The sequence below is a fragment of the Eschrichtius robustus genome, chromosome 1 (genome assembly GCF_028021215.1).
Source record: "Eschrichtius robustus isolate mEscRob2 chromosome 1, mEscRob2.pri, whole genome shotgun sequence".
In the NCBI taxonomy this organism is placed as follows: Eukaryota; Metazoa; Chordata; class Mammalia; order Artiodactyla; family Eschrichtiidae; genus Eschrichtius; species Eschrichtius robustus.
The window spans coordinates 11,333,744-11,353,716 of NC_090824.1; the positions used below are offsets into that span (position 1 = coordinate 11,333,744).

The window sequence follows — 19,973 nt, forward strand, 5'->3', positions numbered from 1 at the left end:
CTAGTCATATATCTTCTTTGGAAAAATGTCTATTCAAGTCCTTTTCCCATTTTCTAATCAGGTTTTTTTGGTGTTGAGTTGTAGGAAATCTCTGTATATTCTAGATATTAATCCCTTATCAGATATATGATTTGCAAATATTTTCCCCCATTCTGTGGGTTTATAATTAATTCACTTTCAAAAACGAGGTTGACCAAAATAAAATTGAAGTCCCTTTCAGCTCCATGAGTCTGACTTCTTTGCCTTAATAAGTATGTTTAATGGAACATAATTTCAGCTCAGTGAGTTGCTGCTATCATAAACATTCTTGTTCTGTGTCACTGGAGTGAATAGGGTTTGTGGTACTGGGTGGAGGTCATCTGCCTCTGTGTTAGATGGCCCTAGAGAGACATATGAGCCTAGTTGGTGGCTTTTCTAAACTCTCACTCTGATCTCATCTATTTGAAGATGCCTTCAAAAGGCAAAGGTCTCTTGCTGACTGCTTCTGATTTACTGTTCACAGTCTCTTTTTGTTTTGTTGTTCTTATTAGGTGTCCAAGGATAGAACTGAAGGTTACAATATCTGTGACTTTAGCCAAGTTACTAACCTCTCAGACTCATCAGTTTAAAAAAGCGGGGAGGAGTATTTGGAGAATTAAATGGGTTTAATACATATAAAGGCTCTAAGAACAGAGTCTGGCATATACTAAACCCTCAATAAATGTTAGTTGTTATGTTAAGTAAAACATGTTTGCGTAATGAGAATGGGCATACGAAGTTATATTCTTTTAACTTAGTTTTTTTCTTTTTTTTTTCTTTTTAAGCTTTATTTCTAGCTGCCCTGGAAATGTGAGATTTGGCTATAGAAGTGATCATTCATCCCACTTTGCCTCATTAGGCCTGGGCTGTACCCCTTTTCACTCTCAAGCATCCTGATTTGAATGATATGATTTGAATGATGTGGTCACCTTAGATTTGACAGAAGTGAAATATTACTATAGTTTTGCATTTCTTTTTAATTATAATTGTTTTTCATGTTCACATATGCCCCACATTCCTGTTCTTCTATAATTATCCATAAAAATCAGACTAAGTGGAAAGCATGTTTAAATTCCAAAGTCCAATTGCCTTTTTTTTCTCTGTACACTAACGTTTAATATAGAAGTAACCCCCCTCCCCATCCTCATTTTCCAAATCAATAAGTATTACAGCTTCAACGAATTTTAGGAACCCTATTTTGACGTAATTTATAGATGTTGCAATCCATACATTTCAGTTTAGGTTTATAAAAACTGAGACTCAGAGAAGTTAAATGTAGCTTATCCTGTGTAAGTGGTAAATTAATGACAAGAGGGAGAACTCTATCCCAGATACCTGACACTCATTGTTCTCTCTACTGCCTAAAGTGTAACAAGTATTTTTATGCAAAGGTCAGAGTTTTCTAAAGTGTGTTCTGCAAGTCCATTCTTTTAATGCTCTGTGGGGCAAAGGGCCTCCTTTAGATTATGCTGAATACTTCCTCTTGGAGATTCACAATGCCCCTTACCACTTTAAAGATGCTAAAAAGTTCTGAAGTAAAGAAAAGTAAAGCTTTGTTTAATACTGCATTTTCCAAACATTGCGAAAACTGTTTGGAAATGCTAGCCTAGGGATTTTGGGAGGAGAGAGAGGTTGATTTTTGGTTTTGAAATTTTTTTCATAGGGTTGTTAATTCTCTCTGTTGCATTCAGCATGATTTTTCTCCCTTAGTTGGGTCTACTACAATCACTGAAGCTTATTTTAAGCCAGTTGGATCCTCTGATTGAGATTGGTCATGTCAACTATTAACAGAAGGAGCTCCCCCAGAAAGGTGATTCTAGGAAAAGGGTTTATGAGCTCTCTAGGGCTATTTGCATCCTCTGGGCCTCTCCCAGTCCCATAGGCCCTCTCTTTCCCTTTCCTTTCCTGTCATATCATCCAAAGATTAGATTTCATCTTGTTCCGTGTAGGAGACAGACAAAGCTTGCCTGGAATGAAAACATCCCTGGAGAGGTAAGACTGTGACTGACTCTCACTTCCAGCATTTAAAGGCAGTGGATTTGATTAAGAAATAAATAACATCATACTGTGTTCCATTTGGCATGAGGTTTTGGTTACCTAAGAAATAAATTGTTCTCTGAGAATTTTGAGAGATACAACTTTAGTAACTTAGTCAGGGTTACCCCCAGGATTTGGAATTGGGGACACAGGGTGGACTTAAGGGTTGTATCTGATCCAGAAAAGATTCTCCCACCAAGTCTTTCCAAGGCCTAGTATTAGAGCTCTAGTAGAAGATATTAATGTCACCCAAATCAGTTCATCTTGAAGGGGATTTCCATTGACTAGCCGCTACCGGGAAGAGACTCTGTCCCTAAGTCCCAAAGACATTTTTATTTGAAGCCACTTCACCAGAGTGAGACCCCAGCTGTCCCGGTGGTGCTAATTATAGTGGCAAATGACCAAGCATCTGTATCTCAGCTGTGGCTTCTCTAGTGCTTGCTAGGTGTTCTTGTGTCTTCAGTGGGTCTGGTGATGTCTTCTAACCCTTTTATGGTTGCTTTAGAATATCTAATTGTGCTCATCATAAAATTGAGATTTTTTTAAAGGCATTTTTGGCATGGTTTAAATCTCAAACAGACCAATGTAATAATGTTTGGTGTCCCTGCAAACTGTACAAAATTCTCAGATGAAGATAGTTCTCATATATGTGTGTGCACGCATTTATGTGACAAAGTGAGAACAGTTAACTCTGTCCACTTCTATAGATGCTCTGACTTTTCTTCATCTGGAAGCAAGCCTCCATTCTTCCTTGGTTTGTTTCGACAGCATACTTTGTGCTATGTTAGTGGGTTTACTCTGCAGTCATTAGAAATCAAAAAACAAAACAGAACAACAACAAAAAATGAAGCAACATGGAACTTCAAGAATTGAAGTTGGAAGAATGGGACTTCCTTCCTTAAAGAAGGAAGTGAGACGAGGACTACCATTAGAGTGACACTTTATTATTTATTTTTTTAACATCTTTATTGGAGTATAATTGCTTTACAATGGTGTGTTAGTTTCTGCTGTATAACAAAGTGAATCAGCTATACATAAACATACATCCCCATATCTCCTCCCTCTTGCGTCTCCCTCCCACCCTCCCCATCCCACCTCTCTAGGTGGTCACAAAGCACCGAGCTGATCTCCCTGTGCTATGCAGCTGTTTCCCACAGCTATCTGTTTTACATTTGGTAGTGTATATATGTCCATGACACTCTCTCACTTCGTAGAGTGACACTTTAGAAACACTTTATCAGCACTTCCCACCATCCACCATTACTTCCAGATTTAAAGCTCATCTTTTTAATCTTTTTTTTTTCTCATTTTGGTAAAGGCTTTTATTTTGCATGTTTTTATTCTGGATTTTTCTTAATATATATCAAACTTTTTTTGAGAAAGGATTGCCTATGCTGTTTTTATGTTTTAAATACAAATCTTTAGTGACTGAGAATAGGATTTGACCTGTAAATGAGGCCACAGACTTGGCTTTCCAGGATCCTATTTTCTTTTCCTTTTTTTTTTTTTAAATATTTAACTGCGGTTGATTTACAATATTGTGTTAGTTTCAGGTGTACATCTTCAGTTTCTTTTCCATTATAGGTTGTTACAAGATACTGAATATAGTTTCCTGTGATATACAGTAAATCCTTGTTGTTTGTCTATTTTATATAAAGTGGTGTGTATCTGTTAATCCCTTATCCCTCCCCTTCCCTTTTCCCCTTTGGTAACCATAAGTTTGTTTTCTGTGTCTGTGCGTCTGTTTCTGGTTTGTAAATAAGTTGATTTGTATTGTTTTTTAGAGACCCTATTTTCTTTTAAAGAACCAGTAAAAATGCCTGATAGAACCTTGAAACTTTTTAAGGAGCTCAATTTGAAACCTAAGATTTATTACTTAGACTTACTGTTTTATAAAGTTTGAACTGAAATTAACACAGGCACATTTAGTTTCCGTTTTATGAAAGTTGGCAACATTCAAAGTGAATTACCAAAAAATTGCTTTTTCTACATTTTTAATATTTAAGAATAGAAAACTGTGAATTTACGTACACTGAGCATCAGCCTTTAAGAAAACTGACTTTTCTGGAAGAAGTAATTTTCTTGATTAAACCCTCTGGATTCTTTGCTGGGTAGTTCTTAACAGAATGTACTGTCGGGCTTCCCTGGTGGCACAGTGGTTAAGAATCCGCCTGCCAATGCAGGGGACACGGGTTCAAGCCCTGGTCCGGGAAGATCCCACATGCCGTGGAGCAGCTAAACCTGTGTGCTACAACTACTGAGCCTGCTCTCTAGAGCCCACAAGCCACAACTACTGAGCCCTCGTGCCACAACTACTGAAGCCCGCGCACCTAGAGCCTGTGCTCCGCAACAAGAGAAGCCACCGCAATGAGAAGCCAGCGCAGCACAACGAAGAGTAGCCCCTGCTCGCTGCAACTAGAGAAGGCCCGTGTGCAGCAATGAAGACCCAACGCAGCCAAAAATAATAATAATAAATAAAATAAATATTTCTTAAAAATCTAAAAAAAAAAACCAGAACGTACTGTCACATCTCTTGCTGCCGTGCATCAGTAACGTGCACTGAAGTAAAAAGTCTGTAATGTGCTGTGTTCTCCTAGGGTAGGTAGGTAAATTTCAAATAGGAAATTAAATTTGCTCATGTGAGCATACGATTTGATTGAAGTTACTGCTACTTGGCATAATATCTAATCAGTAGAAAGTTTCCCAGTTTTCTCTTGAACACTATAGGTAGATAATTCTATGCTTAGATAAACAAATTTCCACATATTTATAGTAGGAAAAGATTGAAGGAAAGCACAAGTGTTGAGTGATTTTCTTAAACTTGAATTCCTAAGGTTACACTGTGTAACAGAGATGAAAATAAATTCCATGAATCTTGACATAGTTCTGTTTTCCAGCAGGTTTTTTGTGATGTGTGTGTGTGTGTGTTTAACTCTTATTTGTTAAAACGTTTCATCCTTCATTATGAGGCCAGATTGACTGCCTACTGGTTGGTTTCCTAACAGTTCCAATAATAGATTTTAAATTGTGTTTTCTCTTAAGGCATTATTGCTTTTGGTCAAATAAATTTTATATATCTGGATGGTATAAATATATTGAAGCATTCCTGTTAACACTCAGAGAATTTCTTCTCTTTGCGCTTATATCTTCTGCTTGCAGCTCTGAGAGTTAAGGTTCCGTGATGTAGAATTTATTCTATAATTGTTAAAATTATCTCTTAAACTGGTACTACCCTGTCCCTGTTAACTCATAATATCAGGTAAAAGAAAGTAGTGTTTTTATTTCAGGGCTTTGTGTAGAGGAGAGATAAAAGTTTTTGTTTTTCCTTGTGTCTCCTCACTGTACTTATAACTTCTCTCAAAATTGCTATAGAACAAGTAGCCTAAAGATAATTTAGTTTGAACTGTCCACCTTTCCTTCCCCCTCTTTCAGTAAAATGCCTAATTACACAGATTAAGGATCAATTTAAACAATTTTATCTAAGGTAGAAAAACAACAAACCATTCAACTATCTGCTCTCTGTATGTCTGCATCAACATACATGCATTTGCACTACTGGTATCAAACACCTCTTAAGTGTTTGTAAATTGCTTAGAATGTTAGATTATATTGACTGGTGGTTGCTTCTAAGGAGTAAAAAAAAATTTTGAAAAGTTTCTTTTTAGTCTAAATACTTTTCCCTGTGATTTGAAATATTCTTTCTGTAACTATATTTAAATAAGTCTGATATGTTACTTTTTACTTTCTTAGAAAGTATATAATTGGTACCTTTTATGGCTCAAGATTGCAGATAGCACTGATTCATAGTTCAACTATTTGTTTACATTTTCTGAAATTTTTACATGTGAATTTGACAGCATGTCATTATTTGCAAATAAAAGCAGTTTTCAGTAGCTTGCTTTTTTTTTTAACTGTACAATTTGAGATACATTTGAAAAAATGAATAAAATTATTTTTGTTTCATATCAAGAAATGGATGAAAAGAGGCTACTGGATCCAGGGTTGAAAGTTCGTAAAGGCCTCTGGGATTATGCTCTGAAGAACCAGCAGATGGAATGCCTGAGTGACTGAAGAAAATGGGTGCTAATGCATCTAACTATCCTCATTCATGTTCCCCGAGGGTAGGGGGAAATTCTCAAGCCCAACAGACTTTTATAGGTAACTGTTTCAGTTTTTCTAATTTCATTTTCTTTTGTGAATATAAATAGAATCGGGTTTTCGGTGGTCTTTTTGGATTAAAAAAGGATTAAGCTATGGAAAAGGTTATTACAGATAATAATTCTGTAGCATCCAGATTTTTTCCCATCAAATGTAAATCTGGCTTATATGATTTTTATCCTAAGCAAGCTGCTACAGCACGGTTGAGCTTTTCTTTGGTTGTCTTAACCATAATTGCCAATTACCCTAGGAAAACTGGGAATCTCCATTGGTGTGGAAATAGCAAAATGTTTCTTGTGTCTTGGTCCATTTATTTTGCCCATACAAATGCAGCATTTTTTTACAATTAATAATCTGCTTTGTTTGTCCCTATTCTTTATTTAATATAAAAATGAGTTATTTGAACTCTTCAGTCTTCCTTTATGAAAACAGAAATCAGTTTTGTTTGAATGGTTCAGAAGTGTCTGTCTATAAATATTTTTAGCACAAAATGCATATTAAATTGAATGCTGAAAATGACTGTCACGAAAAAAGAGACAAGTTTTCATTTGTTTAATTTCCTTCTTAGGGACATCATCCTATTCTCAGCAAGGCTATGGTTGTGAATCAAAATTATATAGCCTTGACCATGGCCATGAGAAACCACAAGACAAAAAAAAGAGAACCTCTGGCCTTGCCACTCTCAAGAAGAAGTTTATCAAGCGTCGAAAATCTAATAGGTCTGCTGATCACGCCAAGCAGATGCGAGAACTCCTCTCTGGGTGGGATGTTCGAGATGTCAATGCATTAGTGGAGGAATATGAGGGAACTTCAGCCTTAAAGGAGCTTTCTCTACAAGCCAGTTTGGCTAGACCAGAAGCCCGGACATTGCAGAAAGATATGGCCGATCTTTATGAGTACAAGTATTGTACTGATGTAGACTTAATATTTCAAGAAACTTGTTTTCCTGTTCATCGTGCCATTTTGGCGGCAAGATGTCCATTTTTTAAAACACTACTTTCTTCCTCACCCGAGTATGGGGCAGAGATCATAATGGACATCAGTACAGCTGGTATAGATATGCCCATGTTTTCTGCGTTGTTACACTACCTTTATACGGGAGAGTTTGGAATGGAGGACTCAAGGTTTCAAAATGTTGATATCCTCGTTCAGCTTAGTGAAGAATTTGGAACACCAAATTCCCTTGATGTAGATATGCGTGGACTCTTTGATTACATGTGTTACTATGATGTCGTCCTTAGTTTTTCTTCAGACTCTGAACTGGTTGAAGCTTTTGGTGGAAATCAGAACTGTTTAGATGAAGAGCTCAAAGCTCATAAGGCTATTATTTCAGCACGGTCCCCATTTTTTCGAAATTTATTACAAAGGAGGATACGGACGGGTGAAGAAATCACAGACCGAACTTTAAGGACTCCCACAAGAATTATATTAGATGAGTCCATTATACCAAAAAAATATGCGAAAGTTATATTATACTGTATGTATACTGACGTGGTGGACCTCTCCGTTTTGCACTGTAGCCCCTCTGTGGGGAGTCTCAGTGAAGTTCAGGCTCTCGTCGCAGGGAAGCCAAACATGACTAGGGCAGAAGAAGCCATGGAACTTTACCACATAGCACTGTTCTTGGAATTTAACATGCTTGCACAAGGTATGAAATTCTGATTTTTAATCTTGATTTCTAGAATGACATATTTGTCTTCCAAATTGAAAACACAACCAATATGTTCCATGAGTTCAGTGTCTGGGATGTAACAGGGTCAGTTTTTCAAATCTGTAGTTATGACATCTGAGACAGAATGAGGGTTAGTGTTAATGTGGCTCTTCATTTGGTATTAAAACCAAGCATTCAAAACTAATGACTAAGCAATAGATGAGACTTGAGGCTCTTTCTTCCCTAATGTAAGATGATAGGTGTGGGAATATATAATTACCCAGCTACCACCCACCTACACCCTGTCTGCTCTTGAGCTTTGAGCTAGCCCTGTTTCCCAGATTTCAAGGTTATTCTTGATCTAAGACTCCTTAGGTGACTTAGATTCTCATATTTACACCAGTGCCTTATTGATCCTTAAATATTTAGAATAAGAATGAAAGTTAATTACAGAAATGAAGATAGTCCCATTTGGATACAAATTAATTGAATCAAAGAATTGGGCAAGGTTTCTGACTTAAATTTTAAAATACTCTATATATTTTCAAGTTCAACTTGTACCTCAAGCAACAGTTTACAGGGCATAAGGCAGAGTTAGTGCTTAGACTCGTGCCTTCATTTAATTTAAACTAAAACTAAGTTAGAATGGCACATTTTTTGTGTTACAGGCAAATAAATACATGAAAGTTACATTAAAATAATTGTATATCTGTTGGTAAACGTTAGAATCTTAACATTTCAGAGCTGGAAAGAGATCTTCCGTGGGAGAGCAAAGGGAATTTGCTGGCTTGACAGAATGCATTCTTAGCTTTCTATGGCTGTATATTAAAAGAAAACAAGCTATATGACATGAAACTACTTGTGAAATTTAGCTGATGAGTGTTTGCTAAAAGAACACTACAAGTTGCCAATTAGAAGAGAATGTTAATGGTTTGGGTAAAAGACATTAATTTAAATAAGGAAAGCTAAGCACATTTTTTCTAACTTGAAAAAAATGTATGGCTAAATCAACAAATTAATAAGACTTTGAGAAATAAAAATAAAAGCCCCAGTTAAATAACAACGTCAGTGACAAAATGAGAGAGATTATCAGAAGACGTTATAAACATGAGTGAAAAAGTTTAGATTTCTGTTACATAAAGAATCTTTTAAAATCTTATTTTACCATTACCTGTGTAGTAACAGTACTAATTTTGTTTTATAACCATAATCAAAATGTCATTAAAATATTTTCTTACTGGTTTAAAACAAAAATTATTAGTAATAGTAGACTATTAGACATCAGAATATAGGAAAATATGTCACAAAAATAACCTAGCAGCTTGACCTACCATTCTTTCATTCTGTAAAACCAAATTTGTCAGAAAATGCCTCTACAGAAAAATTTAAAGGTTGCAACATTACCAAAAAGATATAATAATCTCTATTTTCTCAAAATGGCTTTACTTTTTTGACAAGTTTAAATAATAAGAAACCAAAATGTACTGTGTATACTTTACTGTTTTTAAAAATGGGAAAGCATCCCTTAATGTATTTTTGTTTTGTTGCTGTTACGTTTTTAATGGAAAGTAAAATGGTGAGCCAGTTCTCGGATCTTGGCTAATACTTGATCTGGAGTTCTTTTATGTTAAGTGAGTTAAATTTTTTATATATATAATTTAGCTAGAAATTGTATTTTTTGGAGCACATTTAAAGCTATAAAGCAACACTCCTTGCAGAACCTTAATTTTGGTTACTTAAAACAAGCAAACAAATATTCCCTTAAATTTGGGTGTACATGACTCTCTGTTTCCTTTCATTATTCAAAATATAGAGTTTGGGTTATTTGGTGTTTTGTTTTTCGCACACCATGTAGGCCTTATCTTTCTCCCATACCCATTATACTGTTCATACTAGGGTTTATAGCAGACCATAACTTCAAGGTAATTTTTACCTATTCCCATGGGAAGGAGAATATTTAGTCACTTGGAGAGGGATTTTATATCATAAAGCCTAAGACCTCAGGCTCTGGTACCAGACAGGCTGGATTTGAATCCTTTACTATTGTGTTTTAACTCGTTTGACCTTATAAGTCATCTCTCTAAGCCCCTGTTTTCTCATTTGTAAAATAAGAATAGTAATGCTGTAAGGTAGGTTTATGAGGATTAAAGGAAATAATATATGTTAAGTGATCTGAATAGTGCCCAGTACATAGTAAGCATTCAATAAATGTTAGCTGCTAAATGATAATCATCACAACATACATTGTTCACTACCACAGTCTTTTCTAAAACTAACTTTTTAAGTTTTAAAAAATAATTTTATAATTATATTGACTAAACCGCATGTTGAGAATAGTTTACAGATTTTTTTTTTAAGTAATTACTGTTGTTAAGATTTTCTTATAATTTTATCACTAGTGAGTTAATGCATACCACTTATCAAACTGTCGTATCTGGCTGTTTGTCACTCAGCTCTCAGCCAGAGTTCTGCAAGCAGATTAAACCTCTAATTCTCTGAGGCATCTATTATGTGTAATGAATTAGCATCTCTCCCATGCATCCAGCATGATACTAGTTACATACCATTTTGGAGAGAATTAAGAAAACAGTGACCGAAATAATTTTCTGTGTTCTATGATTCAGACGAGGACTCCCAGTTAAGAAAGGCTGTGAGACTAGACTGGCAACTTGAGGATAGGACCATATTGTTTTCATCTTTGTGCCCCCAGTGCCTGGGGCATACTAGGCACTCAGTAAATGTTTATGAATTAATGACTGTTACCTTTTATTCCAAATTAGATTTAACTTTAAAAGTTAAAGCCCAGTTTCAAAAGGAGACAAATTCTATCAAGGGAGGCTAGGACCTTGAGACAACATATGCCCTTAAAGGTGGAGAGGTGATTTAATAGTTTTAAGAACATCATAGGGCTTCCCTGGTGGCGCAGTGGTTAAGAATCCGCCTGCCAGTGCAGGGGTCACGGGTTCGAGCCCTGGTCCGGGAAGATCCCACGTGCCGCGGAGCAGCCAAGCCCGTGCACCACAACTACTGAGCCTATGCTCTAGAGTCCGCGAGCCACAACTACTGAGCCCACGTGCCACAACTACTGAAGCCCATGTGCCACAACTACTGAAGCCCACGCGCCGAGAGCCCATGCTCCGCAACAAGAGGTGCCACCGCAATGAGAAGCCCGCGCACCGTAACGAAGAGTAGCCCCCGCTCGCCACAACTAGAGAAAACCCACGCACAGCAACGAAGACCCAACGCAGCCAAAAATTAAATAAATAAATAAATTTATTTTAAAAATTAAAAAAAAAAAAAAATAACATCATAAAAAGAGGCAATATAGGCAGACAGCCGGAGTGGTTTGGCAAGTAGATGAAAGGGAGTATTCCTGGCCTACACTGAGAATGTGTTTTACTCAGACAAGTAGGCAATCACTGTTAAGGAGGTGAATTAACAGGTAATGATGCCTCAACTTACTGTGTGCCACCCTTTATTAAGCTCCCATGAATACATGGGTTAGTACTTTCTCATTTTGTTTCAGTGGTCCATCTGTCTGTTCTTGCATTAATATCACTTGCAGCCAGGTGGCAAATCCTGACCTCTGCCCCCTCAATTCCCTTCTAAACACAAGAGACCTGAGGTTTATTTTCAAACGAAGTGAACTAGAGAGATTCCACATCTGGAAATAATGATAAAGAAGGGTGGGGGTAAGGCACAAGGTTGAAATCTAGGATTATGTGAAAGCCTACAAACTAAACGGTGAAGTCATTCCCTGACCTTCACCTGCTCTGGTCCAAGCCCGGACAGATACAAGACAATAAATCGGGCTCCAGAAGTGGTGAACAGCCCAAGAGCATATAGGCCTGTTTTAGGGTTTCATGATGAAATTATACAGTGAAAAAGCCAGTATACCTTCCAGTGGTTCTACAGAGAAGACTACAGTCAGCAAGCCTCCTTCTGCAAGAGCTTCCAAGTAGGTATTTACTGCCTCATTCTTAAATATAAAAACCCTGGACATTTGAGGAAAGATTCCAAACTGAGACAGAAATAAGAACAAATGCTAGAAGAAACAGACAATGAAGGGAGCAGAAGAAAACGTCAGTAGAATCAAGATATCCTTACATAAAAGAGCATTTTATTGAACAATGAGACATAAATAGAATGCTATGAAAGTAAAAACAGGAGCTTTTGGAAATGAAAACTGTAATAGAAGGATTGAAAGGGAAAGTTAAGAAATCTAGAAAGTAAAATAACAAAGAGATGGACAACAGTGGAGACAAATAAGAAAACTAGAGTATTCATCCAGAAAGTGTAACATCTTAAATAATGGCTTTAGAAATATATACTAGAGAAAATGGAAGAGAAGACAGTATCTAAGGAATAATACAATCAATATTGCCAAAGCGAAAGGGATTTCTATATTAAAAGTTTCATCCCTTTCACTAGAAAACACCAGGGAAAAAGAGAAGATTCTGAAATGATTTAGAGAGGAAAGAATCAGTTTCCATACAAGAAATAGGAATCAGAATGGTATTGAACTCTTCAGTAGCAACAACTGAATTACATATTGCCTTTAAAGAGCTGATGGAAAATTGTTTTTAAACACAAAATTCTATGCTTAGCCACACTGTCAATCAAGTGTCAGGCTAAATAAATGCATTTTTCAGTCCCGCCTCGAAAAACTTACCTCCCCTGTACCCCTACTCAGGAAATTACCAAGGATGTGTTCCACTAAATGATGAAGTAAACCAAGAACAAGGAAGTGTGGGATCCAGTAAATGGGGTCTAACACCAGAAAGAAGAAAAGAAAATCCTAGGTACGAGCTGTGTATTCGGTGTAGTGGGCATCTAGTCTAGACTGGACTCAGAGGAGGAGGAAAGGCTCCAAGAAGTAAATATCTAGGAAGAAATCAATTACCTGAATGTTTGAACATTAAGTGACAAGTGACATTGAAAAAGGTGTTACAGATCTTTTGGTACATTTATGAAGAATTAGCTATTGTTAATTTATAAAAAATGAAGCAAGTGAGAAAAGAGGAAATTAATATTTGCCAGAAAAATTTAAAGTTACATATGGAAGAAAATGTAATTCTAGTACACAGCCTGGCTCAGCAGTTAGTAGTATTTAAATAGTCATCATAGGGACTTCCCTGGTGGTCCAATAGTTAAGGTTACATGCTTCCACTGCAGGGGGTGTGGGTTCAGTCCCTGGTGGGGGAGCTAAGATCCCACACGCCTTGTGGCCAAAAAATCAAAACACAAAACAGAAGCAATATTGTAACAAATTCAATAAAGACTTTAAAAATGGTCCACATCAAGAAAAAAAAATAGTCATCATAATTTGAACATTGAATGTTAGTTTAATAAAATTTCTAAAATTTTATTTTCATAAAACTTTATAAAAATTATCATAGAAAGAGATAAATACCAGAAGATACTAAAATACTAAAAAACTGAGAGTAGTTGCCTCTGGGAAGCAGGACTGGTGTGGAAGAGAGATAGGGCAGGAGGTTTTATTTTTAGAGTAAGCTTTTTATTGCTAAGTAGAAGACTTTCTAAATTATGAGCATACACTGCTTTGACTACAAAATTGATTTTTTATAATAAAATAAAGATACGACGTCAGTACCCAGAAGAACCAGAGAGATCTAGATTGGCCACAATTCTGAAGAACTGGGGAATTTATCATATCTATCAGGACTGTTAACTAATGAGATCATGCTTATACTTTTGGTCTACACAGGGCTTTTACTTTCCTTCTCATTTGGTTATCTTGACAACCTATAAGTATAGTAGGGCTCAGAGATTAATAACTAGCCTTTTCCTAAGCTTGTAAGTGATGGAAGTTGTGACTCATACCAGCTCTTCCAACCCCAAGCCCAGGAATTTGGGCATGGTGAGGCACGGGAGCAGTATGAGAACCAGTTTTCAAGGATGATGGTGGGAGGCCACTGTGGCCTAGTTGCAGGAACAAATCAGCAGACTAGTGATTGAAGCATCAACTCAGAGGAGCCTCAGCTGTAAGCCTGGTGGGACTGAACCGCTTGCGGATGGGGCTAAACACATATGTGGGGGAATTGTGGGCCAGCTGGAGATTTAAATACCTGGGTAGGTCACCACTCACACTGCTTCAGAGCACTTTGCCAGAGAACAGAGGGCTTTGTACTGAGTGGGCCATTCTTTCCTGAATAGGCAAGTATTCCCATATCAGTTATTTGACTTTTTCAGCTGCCCAGAGTAAGGAACTCCTTCCTAATGTTGGGAAATTCCTCACTGTGTAGGTCTTCATAGAAGGCAGAGCCCACCTCCCAGTGTAAAAACCTAAAAGGTCGGATACTTGCTTTCTCAGCCTTCTCTGTGTTTAGGGCTTCAGCACATGACCTAGGCTTTTTGAATCTAGAGCTGATGGCACAGAGAATCGGGGACTGTAGAGAATTCTTTCTGGAAGCAGGGTAGGAGCAGCAACACCTAGTGGAAAAGGAGAGAAGTCAGCGACAGTGGTACCAATGATGGCATTCGCTGTCCAGGAGTGGTTTTGGCCAGGGTCCCAAGGCTGCACAAGGTGCTCACTGGACTGTTTCTGTGATGTAGTACTCACTCGCAGGCTTCCTTTGTTGTTTGTTTTCTGAGCCTGCTCTCCAACTTTCCCAGCAGCTCTGTACTAACAGTATCCTTTCAAATAAATTCCGTTTCTGCTTAAGCCGACTAGAGTTGTTTTCTGTGGTTGCAGCTTAGAAGCCTAGTTCATAACAGTACCTATATTAAAAAGACTAGTGTATAAAATTCCAAAATAGATGACTAGATTGGAAGAGCCTCAAAAGAAGGACCAGGTGTTTGATCACTGACTTTGCACAATGACCTTAGCATACACTGTGTAAACAGCTCTGAAAATGTGAGAACAGTGAGAATATACTATTGATTCATGATTTTTTTTAGTAAAAATCCACTCTTTAGGAGAACTGTAGGTTTTCTCATGAACTTTAACAACCCACAGGCCTACAGTAAGAACTTCTGTTTCCGTGTCATAAATAACCATTGACCTCAGAACAAAATAGCCCAGAATTAGCACCAACATCTACATGCATATTCCAGTCCAGGACATTTTACAGTAATATGCTTTAAACTGCAGATTTATTTTTTCATATTGATCAAAACTGTATTTTTCAATCTTTGGAATATGAAATTTATGACTTTAGTTCCAAAATAGCTTCTGAAATGCATTGTCCATATTTTTAGTCATAATGCATGTGATTATATTTTATTGAATTAAAAATCTAACAGAGAAACAACTGAAAGCAATGACCTAATTTTTTCCCTTAGCAACTTGGTCAGATTCCAAGAGTGTGTGACTTGAAACGAATGCAAAATAGCAAAGACTAACTGTCCCGACTCTAATCCATTCCTCCCTCCTCCCATCCTCTCCATTGTCCCCATGTTGACACTCTTCCTTCTGTCTCGGTTTGGTTGAGCTGACAGTTCATTTTGCTTCTGTCTGTAGTTGTTTCCTCTTCAGCAGATTAGTCTGGATATACTTCCTAGAGAACAATGGAGCTAAGTTAAAGACCATTATCAACAGATCAGAGTAGTAAATATAGGTTTCAGTTAAATAAGTGACATAGGTGAAGAATTAATCTCAGTTTCAGGAATGGCAGTTCAAAAGACTCAAGTTATACATCTCTAATCACAATAAAATGTAGCTTACAAAACTTACTCAAAATTGTAACATGTAATATTTAAAATATTTAATTGCACATTTTATTTTAGAACTTAAACCGTTTTTCATATAAACTATAAACCCTTCACCTCTGACCCTCTACTCACACTTTTCTTTGGTTTTGTAATATCTTTGACTTTGTTCACTAAATGTTCAAATTCTACCCTTGTCTTTAAGACCAAACTCACGTGCTACTTCCCTTGTTTGGTCTTAAGCATTACAAATTAAAAGTATTTTCTGCTTCTTGCAAACTTCTAAAACACTTTGATTATTCTTTTAGGTTTTTACATCTTCTGACTTATTTTGAAATTAACCTATGTAACTGTTTCATTTCCTCTACCAACTAGTATCAACTATATTCTCTAAAGACAAGATCAAAATCTGGGTCATCTTTGAATCACCCAAAAAACCTAGCACAGGGCTTTGCTCCTGGTAGACTCTCAGTTACATATTTTGAATTATGTTTAGTACCTATGAAAACTGAGTAACTTTTTCTTTTAAAAGGGGGGGAGGGGTATAATAAATGTTTAACCCTAGAAGTTGCAAATAAAGTGAAAGCAGTGAGCCTCAATCGAGGAGATAAATATGAAGTATTATTTATAAAAGTAAATTTAGATGTGGTCCAAATGATGTATAACTCTGTACTGTTAAATGCAGTTTTAAGTTAAATTTCAAGTAAAATTGTCTCATCAGCTCTTTGTTGGTCCATTGATATGAAATAGAATATCAGTTGAATTTAGAATATTCCTGGAAGCCAGTCAAGGCTATTAATCTTTTGAAGCCAAAAAAGTTTAATCCAAGTATAATCTTACCTTTTGTGTTAATTATAATTTAGATCAAAGAACTAATTATGTATCTAAAATCTCACTAATAAAAACATATTTACAGTAATAATGCAAATATAATTCAAAATGTTAAAGTAACTTGGAAATTCTTATTCTAAATTAGACACCTTTTTACTTCTTATTTATCCTGTTTTATTAAAGGAAAATAAAATTGTAAAGGAGTTGCCATTTTCTTGTCTATTGAAAGTAGAGTGTTTATTCACCCTTATTTTATATACTTAGAAGACAGTGAGTGTAAATATTATGGCTTGTTATATGACTTTTTGAATGTAAATGTACACCAGGCACTTTGCAGTCATAGCAAGTGTTATTTTAAAATACATACAGTTTATTTGAAGTAAAGTCTATCAAATGTCTGTTCCTTTTTATTTAAAATTATGCGGAGTTTAATTAGAAGCCTTTTCTCAACACTAAGCACAACCTTTTTTCTGTAATACTGAAATTCCAAGGATGCCACAGTGAAGGGAAATGAAATAGAGGAAGATTGGTTTGGTTTGGTTTTTTTCCCCAACCCAAATTGTGTGTTTATTTCAGTCAGTGTCTAAGCAATTGGATTTAATTTGAACTTTATAGATATTAATCAGATAAAAGATGAAATGCTATACTCAGGTCAGTATGGATATGAACACAAAACTTTGAACAACAGTACTACTTCTCTGGGATAAGAAAGAGCTGAGCATTTATATTATTTAAAGAGTATGTTGAATTCTGGCCACTTGGAGGATAGCAGATAGCACCTGCAGTGTATTCTGAAACAGAGATACTTGATTTCAGGTTAACATTTTTTTGAACACTGTTGCTATACAAGATGCAGTGCCAGGGAGAAGAGAATTACAGTTTTCAAGTGCCGCTGTGTACCTAGCAGGCACTTCAAATATGCTGATTCATGTCATCTCCCATTTGCTCAGAGAGGTTCGGAGATAAATAACAGTGCCCAAATTTAATGGTATTTTATAAACACCATTAGATGGGGTTAGATCTGTGTTCTAATCCTGCCTCTGCCACATACTAACCATATAAATTCTGTCCGGGTTCCTCAACTTGAGCTCGTTTATTCCTCTTCATAGAAGTGCAGGCACCAAGCACTGTGTCTGGCTAACAGTTGGGCTTTAACAAATGGTTTTAAAACTGGATTACATTAACTCTTAAGTAGACAATTTCTAAAGATAAGAATTGAGTTATTTTCCTTACACATCATTTGACAGCACAGTTCCAAGTTTCCGAAGTCTAAAAAAATTACCAGATTCAGACTTTTTTAAACACAATGATGCAATTGCAAGAAACGTCCAATGTTAGATGGCAAAACAGAGCCATTACAAAAAATGGTCCATAGAACTTTCTCTATGGTGGTGGGCTATTTGGTGTATACTCCCATTTTGCTTTGATTCAGTTATAGTTGCCTTTTCTCTTAGAAACACTAAGAAAAACGGCCTAAATTGTGGCCTTTTCCTAAAGCCCCAACTTATTTTTATTTTTCTGACTCTGCCATCGTCAGATTTTGACCTTCCTCTTATACCTTCTATTGCCAAGGAGTGCAGAAACTGATGCAGTCTAAGATGCAGGTTATACCAGTACAAGGAAAATAGGATTGGGAGAGGGCATTATTAGTGAGTTAGGAGGGGAAATGACAGGAGGAAGAGCCTCTGTATTGTACAAGTATCCTGGCTTTTCAAACTCAGTGTTGAGATACATAGTTGACGTTTCTGCCTTAAAACCAAATATTGCACTTAACTCCTAAAATATCCACAGTAGAAGGACTCTGCCCAGATGCAAGTATTCTGTCTACTTCTGGTTTTAAAAGTGGCTGGAGGAAACTATTCCAGGAATTAAGGTAGATTAGATGTTTTAGCTATTACAGTGTGCAAAACATTGAGCTAAGCTCTTTTTGTGTGAGACCTCCCTTAATCTTTACAATAGCTCGTATGGTAGCTGCTATCATCCTGCCTGTTTTAGAGATGAGATGAGTAACTTAAGTTGTTACTTCCCCAAGGCCACTTCTGCTGATCAAAAAGATGGACTTCAAAACAAGAATTTACCGACCACCAACTCTATACACGGTAGCTAAGCTTCCTATATACTTTGGTTTTTGGGGGGTTTTTTTGGCCGCCCCGAGCGGCATGCCAGATCTTAGTTCCCCAACAAGGGATCAAATCCATACCCCCTGGAGTAGAAGGGTGGAATCCTAACCACTGGACCTCCAGGGAATTCCCTATACTTTGTACTTTAAAAAAGTTTATAGGCAGTGTGTTTGGTAACATTCATAAGTAAACCATTCCTTGTAACAACTTTAAATTTGAATGAATTTATTTCAAAAGCAGTGTATGCTCATTGTTGAAAAAAAAAGAGAATAGTACAGAAACATAGCCTAAAGTGTATTTTCACCTATTACCACTCCTTTCCCCAAATCCTTATTGATGACATGCTTTGAACAGTTTGAGTTTCCTTGCAAACCTTTGCATGTGTATGAGTGTGTGTGTGTATTTCACATGCATATCTTGTTCTGTTGTAATATAATAGTACCACACTATACATGTTATCCTGTGTCTCGCTTTTTACATACTTAATAAACTTTGGGAAAATTATGTCGTTACATAATAGTTACTTTATTTTAATAACTGTATTTTTGTTTGTTTCTAAAAAATGTAAGGATGCCCTGGTTGGATATTCAGATAATAAAATAATACAAAAGGTGTTGAAGAACCCTTCAGAATCACTACTCAGTGAAAAACACTTAACAAATAGTACCTTTTTATTAATATCTCCTGAAGACTGAATCGGAGTTTGAAGTGTTAATTTATGAGCCTGCTAAAACATGCAGTGAATATAAACTGACTAGAAAGTTCTTCCATCCAGCTATTTTTTCATATATGTAGATGAAAAGGAGTATCAATTCCTATTACAAATTAACATGGGCTAGCCTCACTAAATATGTCTCCACGAAGGGGGTAGCTTTGATATATTAAAAGGCTTTGAGCTCTGGTTTTGTCCTCTCCACTGAAACATGCCTCATACTTAGCAGTGATGTGTCCATAAGACTTCGAGTAAATGTTTTTACATGTCAAAGTACTTGAAGGTGAAATATCCACACATCTGAAAGTCATGCCAGAAAACTGAAAACACTATTTGCACACTTACATGGCTTTGTTTTTAACCATGTTCCTCTTCAACCATAATAGACCCCTGAAGTGGGTTTGTTTTAATACTAAGTTTTTGCTGTCAGTGTTCCTTCCTAATGAAGTTTACATTGAAGAACAACGCTGGAACTTCCCTGGTGGTCCAGTGGTTAAGACTCCGCGCTTCCACTGCAGGGGGTGAGGGCTCAATCCCTGGTCGGGGAACTAAGATCCCACATGCCGTGTGGCACGGCCAAAAAAAGAAAAAAAAAAACCAATGCTGAATTTTGGAACCTGATTCACTAAACTATTTCTAGAAAATACGTGGGCATCACCTTGGTTTTCTAAACCTTGATATCTGTCTGAGCTTGTATATAATTATGAGAGGTTCAGAAATGTATGATTAAATAATTTCTTTGTTATTTTTATGCTTCATCATAAATTCTAGATTG

At 36.5% G+C, this 19,973-nt stretch overlaps 1 protein-coding gene across 4 annotated transcripts in view; it reads left to right on the forward strand.

Moving 5' to 3' along the window:
- Positions 1 to 19,973, forward strand: part of BTBD7 (BTB domain containing 7) — an 80,434-nt gene that overhangs the window by 27,983 nt on the left and 32,478 nt on the right. For 3 of the 4 annotated variants that reach the window (XM_068541269.1, XM_068541259.1, XM_068541277.1), the window contains 2 exons: positions 6,026 to 6,213; positions 6,782 to 7,861. In XM_068541269.1, coding sequence (XP_068397370.1) covers positions 6,132 to 6,213; positions 6,782 to 7,861 — 1,162 coding nt within the window. In that variant the 5' untranslated portion in view covers positions 6,026 to 6,131. Of the gene's footprint in view, positions 1 to 6,025; positions 6,214 to 6,781; positions 7,862 to 18,398; positions 18,853 to 19,973 lie in introns of those variants that run through there. The other variant, XM_068541280.1, reaches the window with a different exon arrangement.